Source organism: Sus scrofa, chromosome 6 (genome assembly GCF_000003025.6).
Source record: "Sus scrofa isolate TJ Tabasco breed Duroc chromosome 6, Sscrofa11.1, whole genome shotgun sequence".
In the NCBI taxonomy this organism is placed as follows: Eukaryota; Metazoa; Chordata; class Mammalia; order Artiodactyla; family Suidae; genus Sus; species Sus scrofa.
The window spans coordinates 27,867,350-27,883,128 of NC_010448.4; the positions used below are offsets into that span (position 1 = coordinate 27,867,350).

The window sequence follows — 15,779 nt, forward strand, 5'->3', positions numbered from 1 at the left end:
CCCTCAGCACGTGGAAGTTCCCGGGCCCGGGATTGAACGCATGGTACGGCAGTGACGTGAATTGCTGCAGTGACAACGCTGGATCCTTAACCTGCTGCGCTACAAAAAAAAACTAGCATGGTGGGTACTTTGAAAGAAGAAAAAGGCTGTTGGATTGGTAGGAAAACTTTATTACGCTCCATGCATCCAGGGAGCTCATACATGCACACACACTCACACAGGCACACAGCTAATACTGCTCACGGCACTGGCCACGGGCACAGTGGCCCTAGTGTTGAGAAGAGGCTGAGAGTTGCACTCTGTTCCCTCCTCACTGTAGTCTCCTGCACGGCAGGCTGGGGCACAGATGTAGGAGGCAGCGCCTTCACACTTCTAAGCCAGGACCCTTGCTCAGTCCTAGTGCCTGAACTAGGTCCTCCCCAAGGCCACTCTTCAATGTCCGTCTCACTGCAAGGACAGAGCAGGGTCAGAGGGGGCGATGGGGTTAAGGTGGTCGGCGGGCTTGTGGGCAGTACTTACAAGACTTGCGGTTGCCACGGGAACGCTTGCGCTCCCGAGCGGCTAAGGCACGAGGACTGCTCTTGGTCACCGACTGCACCAGCAGGTCCATGATCTCATCTGAAGTGTCACTGGGTAAAGTGGAGCCGGGAGGTTCTTCTGGGGGTACAGTGGAGGGCCCCACTGTGGTAGGCATGACTGGGGAGCTGTTCTGGACATTGCCTGAGGGAGCCAGAGAGGAAGTTCAGGCCAAGGTGGCCCCAGAGCCCACCGCCCCCAGAGGCCACAGGTCCCACCTCTGCTGCGGCGGCCGTGTGTGGCGTCCTCAGGCTTGCTGGCCAGCAGACTCTTCATGCTGGCGTGACTGTCGGCATCCCCTCTTCCTGGCCCACTGCTCACAGCCACTGGGACAGATGGGTGGCTGGGAGTTTCCCCAGCCACACCTGAGAACTTCTCTGTCTGGAGAGGGTAAAAGGGTGAGTTGGGAACAGAGGAAGAAAACCATGGGGGTGGTGGTCACGACCCAGGAGGGACACCCACCTCGGTGATCATGCGTCCCCGGGTCTTGTTGCGCTCACGGTACGTGGCTCGCTTCTGCTGCTGCTGCAACACCCGCTCCCGGCAAGTCCGATACTCCAGTGCAAACTCCCGCAGCGTGTGGCAGAACTGCATGATGCGGACCTCACGGGCTGCCTCTGCCGTGTACCCCAGGTACAGCAGGAAGGCGTGGAATCTAGGCACGTTTGGAGGGGAGAGGGACGGTGTGTCTACTTAGGGTTTAAGGGATGGCGGTGGCAGTCCGGCCTCTGGCCTAAACCCTCACCTGTTGCACACACGGCGGTGCACAACCCTCAGCATGGCAACACGGCGGGTACAGTGGGCCAGGAAGTGGGTGAGGCGGGCACGCAGGGCTGGAGCCAGCTCGTGCTTGGCCAGGCTCCTCAGGCTCTCCTCTGCTGCCCGGCTCCGGCGCTCCAGCTGCCCCAGGTTCTCAGTCAGCTGCTCAAAGTCCACCTAGAAAAGCAGGGGGTACACAGGCTGTCCCCCCACAGAAAGACACTGCCTCAGGCTGCCTCTGTGTGTGCTGGGCCCTGCCCTCCAAAAGCTTACAGACTAATGCAGGAGATGGTCAAGTCCACGCGATGCAGTGGGGAACAGAGAAGGCTGCTTGGGATAAGTGGCAGCTAAACAGACCCAAAGAGGGAGTAGATGTAGCCAGGCCAATAGAGGAAAAAGTGTTTCTGACCAAGGACACAGTCCATGTGAACACCAGTAGCCTGAGCGAGCCCTGGCAGGGCAGCCCACTTAAGGAGAGGAAGCAGTGTGTTCCCTCATGCCACAACTAGTCTTAAGCCTCTAGCAGCTGCTGACCTTGGCACAGCGGGTCAGGGCAGGAATTTCTGAGTAGAGGTCAGAGGAATCGGGCCGGATCTGGAGCACCAGGGAGCAGAGATGATGCAGCAGTGACTGTCGGCGCACCGTGTCCTTCACCTCTGACACCTTCTCCAGGTAGCTCAGCTCAAAGCCCCTGCTCTGAAAGGACCTCATCTGAGCCTGGGCCCTGGTTGTCTCCAGAGCCCTGGCCTCCCAGCTCTTTTGTGCCCTCAACTCACCTGGGAGCCATTGAGGAAGTTGCCCACAGCCAGAAGGGTGGCCAGGATGCAGCGGAAGGTGGCATTTTGCACCAGCTGTTCCATGCCCACTTTCAGGTCAAACAGCGGCTCTGCGATTTCCTGGTGTGAGAGGCCAGGGACTCAGATTACATGGTCATCATGCTCACCTGTCCCCCCTGCCTGTCCCATCCCATGACCCAGGTACCCGCTCCATGCTGTCATAATCCAGCTTGAAGGCCCAGAGTTGTAGGCGGGCAGCCAGGCCTCCGATGGAGGCGAGGGTCATCAGGAAGTTTTCGGCTGGGCCCAGGGGTATGTCAGGATTGGCTAGCTGGGCCTCCTCGATCTTCTGCCGCTCCTCCTCCGTGGGCATCATGGTCAGGAGCTTCTGAGAATGCATCCGCCACCCCACATAGGCCACTCAGTGCTGGTCTGAGGCCTCAGGTATTGGTTTGGACTCCTCCCTGGGTCATCTGGGGCAGCCCCAGAGTCTGAGGACTGCCCTGCAGAAATGCCAAGCCCATGCCCACCACTGGAGGGTCAGGGAAAACCCACTGCCTGAAAGAGAGGGCCAGACTTCCTATACCCCCCACTAGGTCATCCCTACCTCAATGCCATCCTTGCTGACAGCAAACTCATCAAAGTTGAGCAGGGCAGCCTTAATGACGTGCACAGGTGGTAGTGTGGTTAGGCCGATGTTGATGGCATTGCTGCGCTTGGGGTCCAGCACTGTGGTCATTGTGCGGCGGCCCTCACCAGCCTTCTTTGGAGTTGGGGGAAGGGTAGATGAAGGACTCCTTTCTTTTTCTGCTTCCCCATGTGGGAAATGAGTAGCAGCCCCAGCAGTTCAGACCCTTGAGCTCTGATTTCCTGCCCCCTCCCCTGGGGTTACCTTGCAGATGAGGGTGGGCTTACCTTAGAAGGCAGCACATCCTTGGCACGAGACTCAAACAGGTGTTCTAGCCGGGCTGTATCCACTGAGACAGGCTCTAGTGAGGCCCATAGGGTGGGGCAGGGCCCAAAGCGGCTGCTAGAGCCTCCATGGACCCCAGCCAGCTTTAGCTCTCGCCAGAAAAGTTTTACTGTCTTCCTCTTTGTGGGAAGGGCTAGGCCATCAGGTGCTGAGGGGGGAAGAGGGGCAGCTGGGGGTGGTGGTGGTGGAAAGGGACTTTTGTTGAGTGGGGGAGGTGGGGGTGGAGGAGGCGGGGGGCTTCCAGAGAGCAGGGGCAGTGGGGGTGGTGGAGGTGGGACCCCATTCCCCGCCTCCACAGACTCTATGTTCAGCATGTCTCGATCTTCATCCTCCCCTAGATCTGAGAAGTCCAGGTCCCCAATGCAGAGCCTGGGTCCACGGGTAGGGAGCTCCTGGATGGGCTCAGGCTTGGGGCTTGGTGGGACCAGTGGCTCCTTGGGCTCTGGCTCAAGGCTCTGCTGGGCCTGGAGTAGGATTCGAGGGGCAGCATTCTGGGGTGTTCTGGGTGTAGGGACTGGTTCTGGGGAGCCCCGCTGTTCCTGGGTGTCTAGGGAAAAGGAAGCAGCTATCAGTGTCATGCTCCCTGTGGAGCAAGAGGACCACATGGGTGCATCCTGCCCACCCACCCACTCACCTGGGTGCCCATCAACATCATCAGGCATGGCTTCGGCCAGTGTCTCTGCCCGGCCCTGGGCCAGTGCAGCTTGCTTTGCTGTTTCTGTGACTGCTACATTCTCCAGGAAGCGAGCTCTAGGGGAAGGCACTTGTCAGTGAGGGTGTTTGACACCCCAGCCCAGGGTGCTGTACATGCCTCGCTGGGCCCTGGGCATCGTCCCTAATTGCAGGCACACACAGAACAGTCCATGCGCTGAGCAGACCCAAGACCTGCCCCCACCCCGCCAGCCCCACCCCCACCCCCCGCCAGCCCCTATTCAGCCTCCCTGTATAAGGGGAGGGTCCCTACCAATCCAGGATTCTCACTCAACATATGGGGAGAAGTTTTTTTTGTTTTTTTGTTTTTGTCTTTTTGCCTTTTCTAGGGCCGCTTCCTATGGCATATGAAGGTTCCCAGGCTAGGGGTCTAATTGGAGCTGTAGCCACTGGCCTACACCAGAGCCACAGCAATGCCAGATCAGAGCCGCGTCTGCGACCTACACCACAGCTCACGGCAATGCCGGATCCTTAACCCAGTGAGCAAGGCCAGGGATCGAACCTGTAACCTCATGGTTCCTAGTCGGATTCGTTAACCACTGCGCCATGACGGGAACTCCCCTGGGGAGTAGTTCTAATTAATGTTTAACTTACAACACTGCTGCTGTTCATGTTCATTGTTCTGATTCTAGACAAGGACCCACAGAGCAGGGGAAGGGGATGGCTGTCCCAATGGACACACCAGGCCGTCCCTCCCTTGGCCTATCTGGCAACTCTTGAGAGCCATGGCCTATACCCAGAAAAGGGCCTGTAAATGACAAGCACTCAGTTTATGCTGAGTAATGAATGTGATCCTGCCTCTTCTTTGGCCCTTCCAGCCTCTATTGGCACTCTCTGTCCTCCCCTTAGCCCCAGGCTTCTCCTCCACCTACCTCCACATCACACAGTACCCTAGATCCCCTCCCAGCCCTAATCCTGGGCTGAGGACAGAGGAGAAAGGGCTCCAGTTTGGGAGTCCACATTCTCATCGCTGGTCAACCTATTAAGGTGTCACTATTGAAGCACAGGGACTTGCATGACCCCAGTGAACTGTTTCCCACTGCTTAGTCCTTGGGTAACCTGAGAGAAGAAGGGGCCTGAGGTTCCCCAGCTCTGGCTGCATCAGGCACATGGCACCCCTGCTGGGGGAAGCAATGCTGAAGCCCTGAGCACATGGCAGGCCTGGCAGGTTGGCCTCTGTACTTACTCCAGCCTGGCCTGCCCAGGAGGGGACTGGGGGACAGGTGGGCTCTCTGGGGCCCTGGGTAGGGGGGATGAGAGGAAGAGATGGTAATTGTGGTGCCTGCTCCATCCCAAAGCCCATTTGCTCACACCCATACAGAGCTGGGCAGTGATCAACAGGAGTTCCTTCCCGGCCACAATGAGAAGAGGAGGGGGTGGGGGAGGTGTGACACGAGGAAGCTGGAAGTGGAGAGGAGAGACTAATGTGACACAGGACAGGGTGAGTAAAAGACAAAAAACAAGAGAGTCAGAGACGCTGGCAAATAAAGACAGAAGGGGATAGGGAGACAGACTGACATTGGCAAGGACAAGTGGAATGCCAGAAAGAAATGAAAAGAGGCTGCAGGAGGAGGAGGTCCAGTCATAGCCGAACCCCACCCCCAGCAGTCACTTACCAAACAGGAGCAGTTTGGTGAAGTCTGGAAAGAAAGAGAAAGCGTGCGTTTGGGCAGAGAAGTTTGGGCAGAGGAGGCAGAGGGCTGGTGGAGGGGGCACAGAGCGGAGGGGCAGTTGGAGAGAAGACTGGGACAGCCTCTATTTCCCTACTTACTTGTAGATGCTCCTTTCGCAAGAGCTGTCGGATGAGGGCGCCACGGAGATGGTAGGAAAGAGGCTCACGGAGGTGTGGGAGCTGGAGGCGGGGCCTGTAGCTGGGGCGGGACCTACCGGGCTGGAGGCGGGGTCGGTGGAGGAGGAGGTGGAGACTACCGGCGAGGCAGGGCCTGTGGAGCTGGAGGCGTGGCCTGTCAGGAGGCAGGGCTACTCCTGGCGGATCCAGCCCTCCGCATTTGCAGAGGGACATTGGTTCTTACCCAGGCTCCGGGGAGCGCACTTCCAGAGATCGGCGGCTGCGCTTGCCCTCCTCTGAAGAAGGCTTTCGGCGGGTGGTGCGCCGCCCACCTGCCATAGCTTCTTCCATGTCTCCATCCTCCAACCGCAGGGCGCTCTAGCAGGTTTGGGCCCAGATGGAAGCAGCTGAGGCCCAAGTAGGTGGGATGGGGCACTGAAGAACTGCACCCTGACCCCTCCCCTCCCCGGTCTGCAGTAGGGACCTGGCGGCCTGGCCCACCTCGTAGAGCACAAGCTGTGCACGCAGATCGACGTCAGTGCCTGCAGTGCTCAAGTGGCGCTGGACCAGTGCCTCCATGCCCTGCTGCTCCAGCGCATCCGTCACGTCATAGAAAGAGTCCTGGTCTGGGAGTGCTGCCAGAGTCTGGAGGGTTGGGGATATGAGGGCAAGGCTGAAGCTGATGTGGGACTAGAAGTCAGGAGCCTGAGGCGTCCAGAATTGGCCTTGGTTTTCCCCTTGCTCCCCCAACCCCACCTTGTTGATGAGGGTGACAGTATACACCAACAACTCTGGGTCAGCGCCATTCTTCTCCTCTAGGATGGACACCAGATTGGCCCACGGAAGAGTGCCTGCCACAGAGAAAGGGGAGTAGTCATGTGGGGACAAGTAGGAGCACTCTGAGCAGCAGGGGAGGGAGGGACAGTCTCTGACCCGTGGTGCTGGCCACAGAGTTGACTGCGCGGATGAACAGCGGTGCGTTGCTCTCAGAGTATTCCACAAACACCAGCAGCAGCTTCAGGGCTGTCTTCACCACCAAGCGGGACTGGGGGGAAGGGTCATCACACATGAGTGGGGCTTGGGCCACACTTGGGCCCCTCCTGGTGGGAAGCGGGAAGGGCTCCTGCGGCTGGACCCAGCGAGAGAAGAGTCTAGGCAGAAAGAGCCAGCTCTAGGCCCAGCCAGGTGTTGAGGTGCCTTCGAGGCTTAGAGGGGCATTTCATTCCAGCCCACTTTGCAAAGAGGAAATTGAGGTCCAGAGAGAAGCAGTGGGAAAAGGGTGCATGGCTGGGAGGAGGGCCACTTACCAGGCTGGCACACAGTGTATACAACCACTGCACAGTCTCACTGTGGGCCACCACTCCCAGCATCCCATCCACAAAAAGCATCAGCTGGCCTAGTGCTGGGGACACAGGGACAAGAAGAGGTCAGTAGGGGGTTGTTGAAGGCAGGGGTCATGGGCAAGGGATGGGGCTGACCTCGGAGGATGTAGCTCTGGTAGTTGTGGTCGGCAGCTGCACCCACACGGATTAAGCAACTCAGCCCCTCAGAATGCACAAATTCAGGCACCAGGTCCTTGTCCTCCTGAGGGGAACCATGGGGGAGTTTAGGGGAGGCTCAGGCTGGATGCCCACCCCCAGCTCACCTCTGGGCCTCACCTGGAAGATCTGCTTTAGTGAGAAGAGGGAGCGTCGGAGCTCAGGGCCACTGGAGCCATACAGCTTTTCTGCAAGGGGTAGGTGGGCATGGAAACCACAAAAGGACAGAGACAACTTCTACTGGGACACAACCACAACCCGCAATCAAAAAATATTCTAGTACTCTTGAACACCCCAACTCCTCCTCTACCTCCCAACTCTGGGCAACCCCCACCACAGATTAACTGTGGCATCGGCCTGGCCCTGGAAGAAGAGGGCAGGGTAGGAACAGTAGGGTCACACATCTTGTCTTCCAACTGCCCTGTCTACAGGCCTGAAAGAAACTGAGCCAAAAGGGGTATATGTATGGCGGGGTGTTTCTGGACACTGATGTCCTCACACACTCACCCAAGATGGCATTGACCCTCACAGAGAGCTGGGTCCGCAGGATCAGAGTAGGCTTCCGCCCTTTGCTGGAATCAAGTAGCCCAGTCAGCAGCTCCCAGCCCATTCTTCAGGGTCCCTCCCCCCATGCCAAGGCCTCCAAAGACCTCTCCACATGCCAACCCTAGCCTAGCTCCTTCCTCCCCAACTGCTTCTCCAAGCCCAAGAGTTGTCCAAATAGGAAGGCTGGTGTGAACACAGGCATCTCAGGTATGTGGGAGAGCCCCACTCCCATCCCAGGCAGCAGGTAACACTGGCCAGGCCTTGGGATTCCCCTGGCAACAGCTCCCTCGGGCAGCAGGAGGTGACGTACAACGCCGGCTCGAGATCAAGTGTCTTGGCTGCTGACACCTGAGCCAGCCCCTCCAGCATGGGGGCAAGGGTGGGAGTTTGCCTGGTCTTCCTGGCCCTATCAGCTCTGACCTGATCTCTTCAAAGAAGCCCTCCAGCATCTCCCGCTGCTCTTCCAGAGACAGCTCAGGGTCCAGGTAGTATCCAGATGGAGACACTTGCAGGGCACAGTCCTCTAGCTGAGGGTAAAGGGAAGAGACGGCAGGAAGGAAGAGGAGTATGTATGGAGACCCCAAGACCTCCTACCTCCCAATCGGGGTGCCGGCAGAGGCACACCACAAGGGTCTGCTCTGCAGCCATGCATTCCTTCAGCAGTCATCTCTCATGGATTTACTAAGTGCAAAGTCTATGTAGCTCACAGGGCTTTCTCCTGGCTCATAACCTATCCATTCCTTAAGTTTCAGATTAGATAATGCTCTTTTGGAAAGCTTTCCTAAACTCCTTTAGCCAGTTCAGTGCTACTCCCTCTAGCCTGTGTGTATACTCTCCTCTGAGGCTTTCCATATGGCATCATCACATCCTGGACAGTAGTCTCCTGCCCCACTAACTGTGTGTTCTCTGGGTGCAGGCACCATGTCTGTCTTGTCAGTGATATCTGCAGAGCCTAGCACAGCGCTTGGCACACAGCAAGTCGTCCCTAAATGGTTGTTGAGGTAGTGAATGTGAATGAGGAAGGGGACTGGAGAGAACACGGGAGGAAGTTCCTGCCTTCGAGGAAGTTCGCAGCTCTGTGAGGTGATAAGTTACAGCCACAAAATATTCAAATCCAGAAAGAATTTAAGAATGCTGGGGGGGTGCAAACCCAGCTAAGAGGGGGATATGTGTCTCCCTGAGTTAAGACTGCGAGGAGGGATCCTAGTCCCTTCAGGCCTGAGGGTCCTTGCCCTACCAGGAAGTGGGCTACAGTCACTACGGTTCTAATTGGACTTCACAGGCCTCCAAGAGGCCTATTAAACACCAATTTTAGGTTCTGACTCAGTCAGCTTATAGCAAGTCCCAGAACCTCCGCTGTAACAAGAAGGCACATGCTCCATCCATGAGTCTGTTGCCCAGGGGTCCCCCCCTGCCCCAACCAGGCCTGATGCTTGAGAAGTGCCTGTAGGGAAGCCTAGTGAGGTGACTCCAGAGTGTGGAAGCCTCTCCCCGACATGTGCTCCACAGCACAGTGCCAGTGTGCAGGGCTCAGCAAAGTTCCCTTGATTCGAATGGTCCCGCTCCTTCAGGGGCCCAGAGAGAGCCCACCTCTGGAGAAGCAAGACATTTTGTGGCTCCATGTTACTGCGAAAATCAATCCCAACATCTGTCTGCTGTTCTGTCAGCCCTGCCCTGCTCTGGACCCAGTCCAAGGGCTTTCAGCTGCCCTTGGTCCTCTGGGGTTAAAAGAGTCCTGTTCCTACCCCTACTTAGTAGCCCTGCTCATGCCTGAGAGGATGATCTGGGTCCTTCTTGGCAGTTCAGCCTGTAAGGCCCTTGGGTGAACTCCCGCTCCTCCCCGCCCCCGGTCCCACCCTGGGCTCCGGCATGGGACATGGGACACAGGACAAACACTCCAGCCTGTTCTCTGTCCCACTTCCTGCTTGGCTGCCTGCCCCGCTCTGGGCGCCTTGGGCGGGCCTGGCCTCTCTCCCTTCCCTGGGAGCAGAGTCATCCTCTCCAGGGCCTACTGGGAACCAGCCCTGAGACAGGGCAGCAAGGCCCCAGGGCTGGGGTACTTCATCCAGGGCTAGCTGAGGGCAGCCCCACTTTCCTCCTGATTCCTCTTCCCACAAGGTGACTCAGCAGCCAACCCACCCCACCCCAGCCTGGCACAGCTGCATCTCCTTCCATCTTGGACTGGAGGACTCTGGGACCCTAGAGAAACACACCTCTCCCAGAGCCACAAATCCCCTCAGGGGTCCTCCAAATCACACACATTCAAACATTCACAAAGCAGGCTGGTTTTAGGTGCTGAGGACAGAGCAGGAAAAAAGACTCTTCCTCTGTCTTCCAAGCCCACGGGGGAGGCAGAGACACTTGAAAAAGGCCACAAATAAATGGAGAAGCATAACTGCCACAGTGCCCAAGAAAGGGGAGGGGTGGAGCGCTGTAAAGGCAAACACTGGAAGGGTGAGCGGATCACACCTGGCAGTAGCTTACACACCCAAATATATGGTCAGAAAGGGTATATGTATGCTCCTGGCTATGCACAGGCAAGAAGCACACCCACAGAAAGCTCAGGCCCAGCAAGCTCCCTTCCCCTCCTGCAGCTACACATGTGGGCTCTAATCCCAACTGTGCTGGGAATGGCTCTCTCCTTCCAGAAAACCTGGGATGCCTGCATCTACTTGGGGCAGGGTCCTGAAGACTAAATTCTCCACCACCCCCAGCCTCCTCAGATGAGCAGATTGAACCCTCTTCCCTCCGTGGCTGCTCCCAGTGGCCTCCCTAGCCACTTCATCAATCTTATGCTGCCAGGGCTCCATTTCTGGGGAAGAGGTCCAGAGATAGTAGCTAGCCCAAAGCCTTCAGGACCATGCCCCCCACTCCGACTCCTGGGTGGAGATGGGGGCAGGGATGGGTTTGGGTCAAGCAAGCTGCAAAGAGTGGAGACTTCCTGCCAGCTGGGTGCTGCTTGTCCCTCACACCCCTGGCCCCTTGCTGGGGTCACCCTTCTGAGAGCCAAACCTCTGGGCCTTGTTTCTCACACCCTGGGGCTGGGCCAGGTTGGAGTAAGCCCAAACCCTGGTCCCTGCGGACAGTGCTTGGGGTCAGCACAGGCTCAGTGTGGGCCCACATCCCTGACTCCCTCCTGTCTCTTGTCTTCCTCACTTCTCTGATGTCTGTCTTGGGGTGGAGTCCCTCCCTCATTATTCCCAGGCGCAGCCCCTCGTTTCAGCCTCCAGCCCATTTCCTCTCTTTTTATTAAGGTATAGCTGATTTATAAAATTATGTGTTTCAGGTGTACAGCATAGTGATTCACAATTTTTAAAGATTCTACTCTATATCCTTGTACCTTATTTACTGTATACACAATAGTTTGAACTTCTTAATCAGCTACTCCGATCTGGTCCCAGCCCACTTTTCTCCTGGTTCCTTGGGCTCAGGCTTTTCTGGAGGCCCAAACCAAATTGTTATATTGTTTTATATGCAGGGACAAGCTTAGGGGACCATGGTGTCTACTCCCCAATATTTTTTCTTTTTTCTTTTTTTTTTTTTTTTTTGCCATTTCTTGGGCCGCTCCCACGGCATATGAGGTTCCCAGGCTAGGAGCTGAGTCGGAGCTGTAGCCACCGGCCTACACCAGAGTCATAGCAACACAGGATCTGAGACGTGTCTATGACCTATACCACAGCTCATGGCAACGCCGGATCCTTAACCCACTGAGCAAGGCCAGGGATCGAACCCACAACCTCATGGTTCCTAGTTGGATTCATTAACCACTGCACCATGATGGGAACTCCCCCAATATTTTTTCTAGCAGTATAATCGAGGGAGAATGAACATGCTAGGGGCAGGGGAGATGGAGAAAAGGGCAGAATTATATCCTTTTTTAAGGAAATAATTTGTTAACTACATTTTTCTTCTCCTTTGCTAAAAATGTAAGACCCTGTGTGCTGATGACCCTTCTTCTCTTTTATCTTGGGTCTCCAACTGGACCTTGGCTTCCTGGATTAGATGACATGAAAGGGCCTTGATGAGGGAAGCCTACACTTGTTATGCCTCCTCTGTGTCACTCACTGGGCTATCCAGTTCCTTTGATTCTCCCAATAATCCTTTTAGAGGTGGGGGAAACCAAATTCAGTGAATGTGCCCCAGGCTGTACAACCAGGAATGGGACCAGAGCTACCTGACCTTGATCTTGGACAGTGGACTTTGGAAGCGTTCCAGGGAACGCTGGAGGGGAGTTGGAGTGAGGGCTCGGGCCTGTAGGGTTGGTTTCCAAGTCTGGAGACTGCCCTTCAGCTTTCTGAACTGTGCAAATACCCCAACTGGTCCCCCCAGTTCCAGCAAGGGAACAGGAGTGAACACATACACATCATACACGTTGGGGTAACAGTGCCTACTTCTGCCAAGACCAAGGTCTCTTACCAGGCTGCGGCCCAGAATATCCAGCAGATTGGATATGCTGGCACCAGGGAAAGCTGGGAGGAGACTGTGACTCATGCCCACACCACAATCATCTATAGTCTCCCAAAGAGACCTCATATCAAAAAAGGGCTCTCAGTTCATTAGAGTATCCCATCTTACCCTTAAGAATCCTCTAGGATGCCTCCAGTTGGTCCCTGTCCCAGAAGGTTAGGTGCACACTAGCCCCCTTGCCACAACTGCTCCTGAGGGGTAAAGTGAGGCTGGAGTAGGCAGGGACAACGTCAGGAAACAAGTACCACTGCTGTTCCACTCTAATGTTAAGCCAGGCTGGGGAAACAAATTGCTGGTAATAGGAGTTCCCGTCGTGGCGCAGTGGTTAATGAATCCGACTAGGAACCATGAAGTTGCGGGTTCAGTCCCTGCCCTTGCTCAGTGGGTTAACAATCCGGCGTTGCCGTGAGCTGTGGTGTAGGTTGCAGACGCGGCTTGGATCCCGCGTTGCTGTGGCTCTGGCATAGGCCGGTGGCTACAGCTCTGATTCGACCCCTAGCTTGGGAACCTCCACATGCCGCGGGAGCGGCCCAAGAAATAGCTAAAAAGACAAAAAAAACAAAAACAAAAACAAAAAACAAAGTTGCTGGTAATGAACAGATTTCTAGGGCTATCTCTGCTGCTAGGAAAAGGGGGATCCTCTGGCCTCTGCATCAGGGGCAGAGCAGCATCCAGGGTCCTCTGCCCACAGCCCAGTGAGAGAGAAGTGCTATCGTAGATGTTGCAGGGCCTTTAGATATCAGGGAGGGGCTCCTGAGGCAGGCCTGGAAAAACAAAGGGTAGCAGGGAGAGTGGGACCAGGTGGCTCTGGGGAACGAGGGCAGGGCCAGAGGGCCAGGTTCTTGGGCTGGGTGAGGCGCTAGCACAGAGGGGAGAGAGACACTCCGGAGTTCTCCTGGGGATACCATGCATGGCTCAAGACACTGCCAGGAGCCCCCCACTCCCGCCCCCAGGGGCAGGAGATGAGTCAGAGGCTGTGGCCAGGAGCTTCCTCCTAGACTGGGAGGAAATGAGCAAGGCCTTCTCAGACCTGAAAGTTCTGAATCGTTTAAAAAGGAAGCCCTCAGGGGAACTCTGGAGGCTAGCTCCACCCTCAAAGGGGTGTGCATAGTGGAGCCCCAGAGAGAAAGGGGGCTGGGCCCCTGTACATTCCCAAGGAAGGGGTAGGGTCTTCAGGGATGATGGGGGTCAGTGTCCAGAGTGGGAGGGCAGAGGTCATTTGGCTGTGAACTGTTCTCTTGCTGAACAGCTGTGCAGAGGATGAAGCAGTGAGCAGAGAACCCCCCTTCTTATTTCTGCTCTACAGGCTCGGATGGGGATGCCTGGGTTTCTGGGCCACCTCTCCTCTCTAGAGGGCTGTGGAGGCAGGTCTGAGTCATGTCTGTACCCCTGGGGCACCCAGTTATAGGACTAGGGGAGGGGCCAGCTGTTGACATTTCCTACAAGGAGGGGCCCTGTTCCCCCTCCCTCAACTCGCTGACATCCTGCCCCTACCCTATTCTCAGCCCTTCTTCCTCTGGCCTTCTATTCTGGGGCTGTGGTCACAGTTTATATTTGGGATGAGCACATCACAGTGCATCTGACCATTCCTGGCAGAACTGCCAGCCCCAGGGAGTCTTGGCTCTAGGCACAGTGGTAACTCAGTGTGCTAGCCTCCAAATTCTGCCTGTGCGGGATTTGGCAGTTCTCAGGTACACAGGTGGGAGATCCTGAAAGTGGGGAGACCAGGAAGGACCAAGCTAGGGAGTATGTAACACATTATCCTTGCTTTCAGCAAGGGAGCAGAGAACAGAAGGCAGAGCACCTGGTGAGGGGGTGGTGGTGGTGTGCTCCTAAATGAGGGGGAGGGGTGAGGGTAATTCTGAGCCTCTCTCCTATAGCTGACCTCCCAAACTTGCCCCTAATTGGGAAAAGGGGTGTTATGGCTAAGTCCTGTCCTAGAGTTGGAGTGGGAGGAATACTCTGTTCTCTGTTGTGCTCCAGGCTTATTTCAGTACTAGGAGTTCTGGGAGCCTGGAAACAAGAACCTGGCCTCAGTTCAGTACCCTTCTCTCCCCTGCGCCCATCTTGAAAGGGAGGTGGCCTCTGGCTGGAGGTGCTTCTTTCAGGCCCATTTCAGTTTGCTCCTTTGAACAGGGCAAGACAAGGAGGAGTGGCATCAAAACTCTGGAGAGGGCAACATGCTACACTCTTCAGTCCTTGTCTTCAAAGCCCTGGCTCTGCTCAGACACGCGCCACTCCCCAGGCCAATAGTCTCAGCACCTCTCCCGCCTGCGCTTGGAGGCGGGGCTGCCCCGCAGCGCTAGGAATGCAAGCTGGGGGCCCGGCGCCTGGGGCACATTCCAGGGGAGACCCTGGGCCCGGGGGGCAAGTTTACGCAACTCGGCGTCCAGCTAAGCCTGGGAGCAGCGGAGGGCACCCCCATCAACTCTCTCCTCTCTTCCTCATCATTTGGTGCGGAATGGCTGGTGGGACACTGCGAGGAGTAGTAGTGCGCCTAGCAGAGTTCTGGCCCGGAAACCAAGTGCACCGGAAAAGGCCGCCTGCGGGGGGCTGCGCGGCTAGCAGAAGGGGAGGTAGGGCCGGCCATCTGGAAATGGGCCTTTCCCGGCACTGTGCACGAGTCGGCTCTGGGGCGCAGGCAAACTAGAGCAGGCCGGCAGTTTAAAATTAGCCCGGCCTGCTCCCTCCCTTCCAGCCCCCGGCGGCTGCCGGCAGCTGCACGGGATGGTGGGGGCGGTGACTCAAAGGACTTTTCCACCAGTGCAGCCTCCCGCCAGTGTCCCGGGTCAGGCTGCTTCCCGGGGACTCCCCCTCACCCCGTGAAGTCTCTTCGCCGCCGCACTCCCAAGCCGAACTTCCACCTGCAGGGACAACACTCAGCCCAGCAGGACCCAATCCAGCCTCTAGACACCTCCAGTGGCCCGCCCCCGGTCCGCCCCTCCTCGTGGTCCCGCTTCCACCTCACCTGAAGCAGATGAAAGCTAGCCGGTCCTCAGCTCCGCCTCCTAGGTCCGCTACCACCCAAACACCTACCGCCACCCTATCCAGAGCAGTTAATCAGGCAAAAAGGCAGCGAGCGAAACCCGAGCGCCTCCCCCAGGTGGGCCTCATTTTCAAGGGACAGCTTGCGTGGCGCGCACAACCACCTCCCTTCTTCAGCTTCCTTCAATTTGAGAAGCGGCCCCCCAAGCCAGGCAACGTAGACCTTGGGTACCTAACCCAAAACTTTCCTGGTAGAGCACCCAAAGGCTTTCACGGCGCCAACCCTGAACCCTTGGTGGCCCCCAGCTTTTCTCCCGCTCCCCTCACCTTGAGCGGCGCCCCCAGCAGGCGGTGCAGCGCGGGTATCTGCGCGCCCAGGGGCAGCGCCCCGTCCAGGCTGCAGGTGGGGGCCCGGCGCGGCTCCGGGAAATTGGCACATGCGAAAGGGTCGGTGTCTTCTAGGTACTGTACCCGCACGGTCACCACTGATACCGGCTCCCCGTCCCCGCGGTCCTCCTCGCCGGCCATGGCTCAGACCCTGGCTCGAGCCGCGCACCTCTGGGCGGGTCCCGGCCCAGCCGCGGCGTCTACTCAACTAGTTCTGCTGTCTGGGCGGGGCCAGACCCGACGCTGGGGGAGAGGGGCGGAGCCATACGGAG

General features: G+C 57.1%; 1 protein-coding gene across 6 annotated transcripts; it reads right to left on the reverse strand.

The window, feature by feature from the left end:
• Positions 150 to 15,728, reverse strand: FHOD1 (formin homology 2 domain containing 1). 6 transcript variants are annotated; one of them, XM_021094073.1, is made up of 25 exons: positions 15,448 to 15,464; positions 15,104 to 15,178; positions 8,089 to 8,195; positions 7,630 to 7,694; positions 7,243 to 7,310; positions 7,063 to 7,168; positions 6,892 to 6,986; positions 6,518 to 6,629; positions 6,341 to 6,435; positions 6,086 to 6,229; positions 5,829 to 5,962; positions 5,567 to 5,746; positions 5,412 to 5,435; positions 4,982 to 5,035; positions 3,719 to 3,834; positions 3,027 to 3,631; positions 2,719 to 2,874; positions 2,317 to 2,499; positions 2,112 to 2,231; positions 1,870 to 2,031; positions 1,322 to 1,512; positions 1,039 to 1,231; positions 795 to 957; positions 520 to 720; positions 150 to 447 (listed from the first exon to the last, which is right to left on the reverse strand). In XM_021094073.1, the coding sequence occupies exons 3-25, from the start codon at positions 8,115 to 8,117 to the stop codon at positions 365 to 367; spliced, it is 3,279 nt and encodes a 1,092-aa protein (XP_020949732.1). In that variant the 5' UTR covers positions 8,118 to 8,195; positions 15,104 to 15,178; positions 15,448 to 15,464; the 3' UTR covers positions 150 to 364. The 6 variants fall into 6 exon arrangements, with proteins under 6 accessions (XP_020949732.1, XP_020949730.1, XP_020949729.1 ...); XM_021094071.1 differs by lacking the exon at positions 15,104 to 15,178 and having other exon boundaries at positions 2,719 to 2,871; positions 15,448 to 15,728; XM_021094070.1 differs by lacking the exon at positions 15,104 to 15,178 and having other exon boundaries at positions 15,448 to 15,727.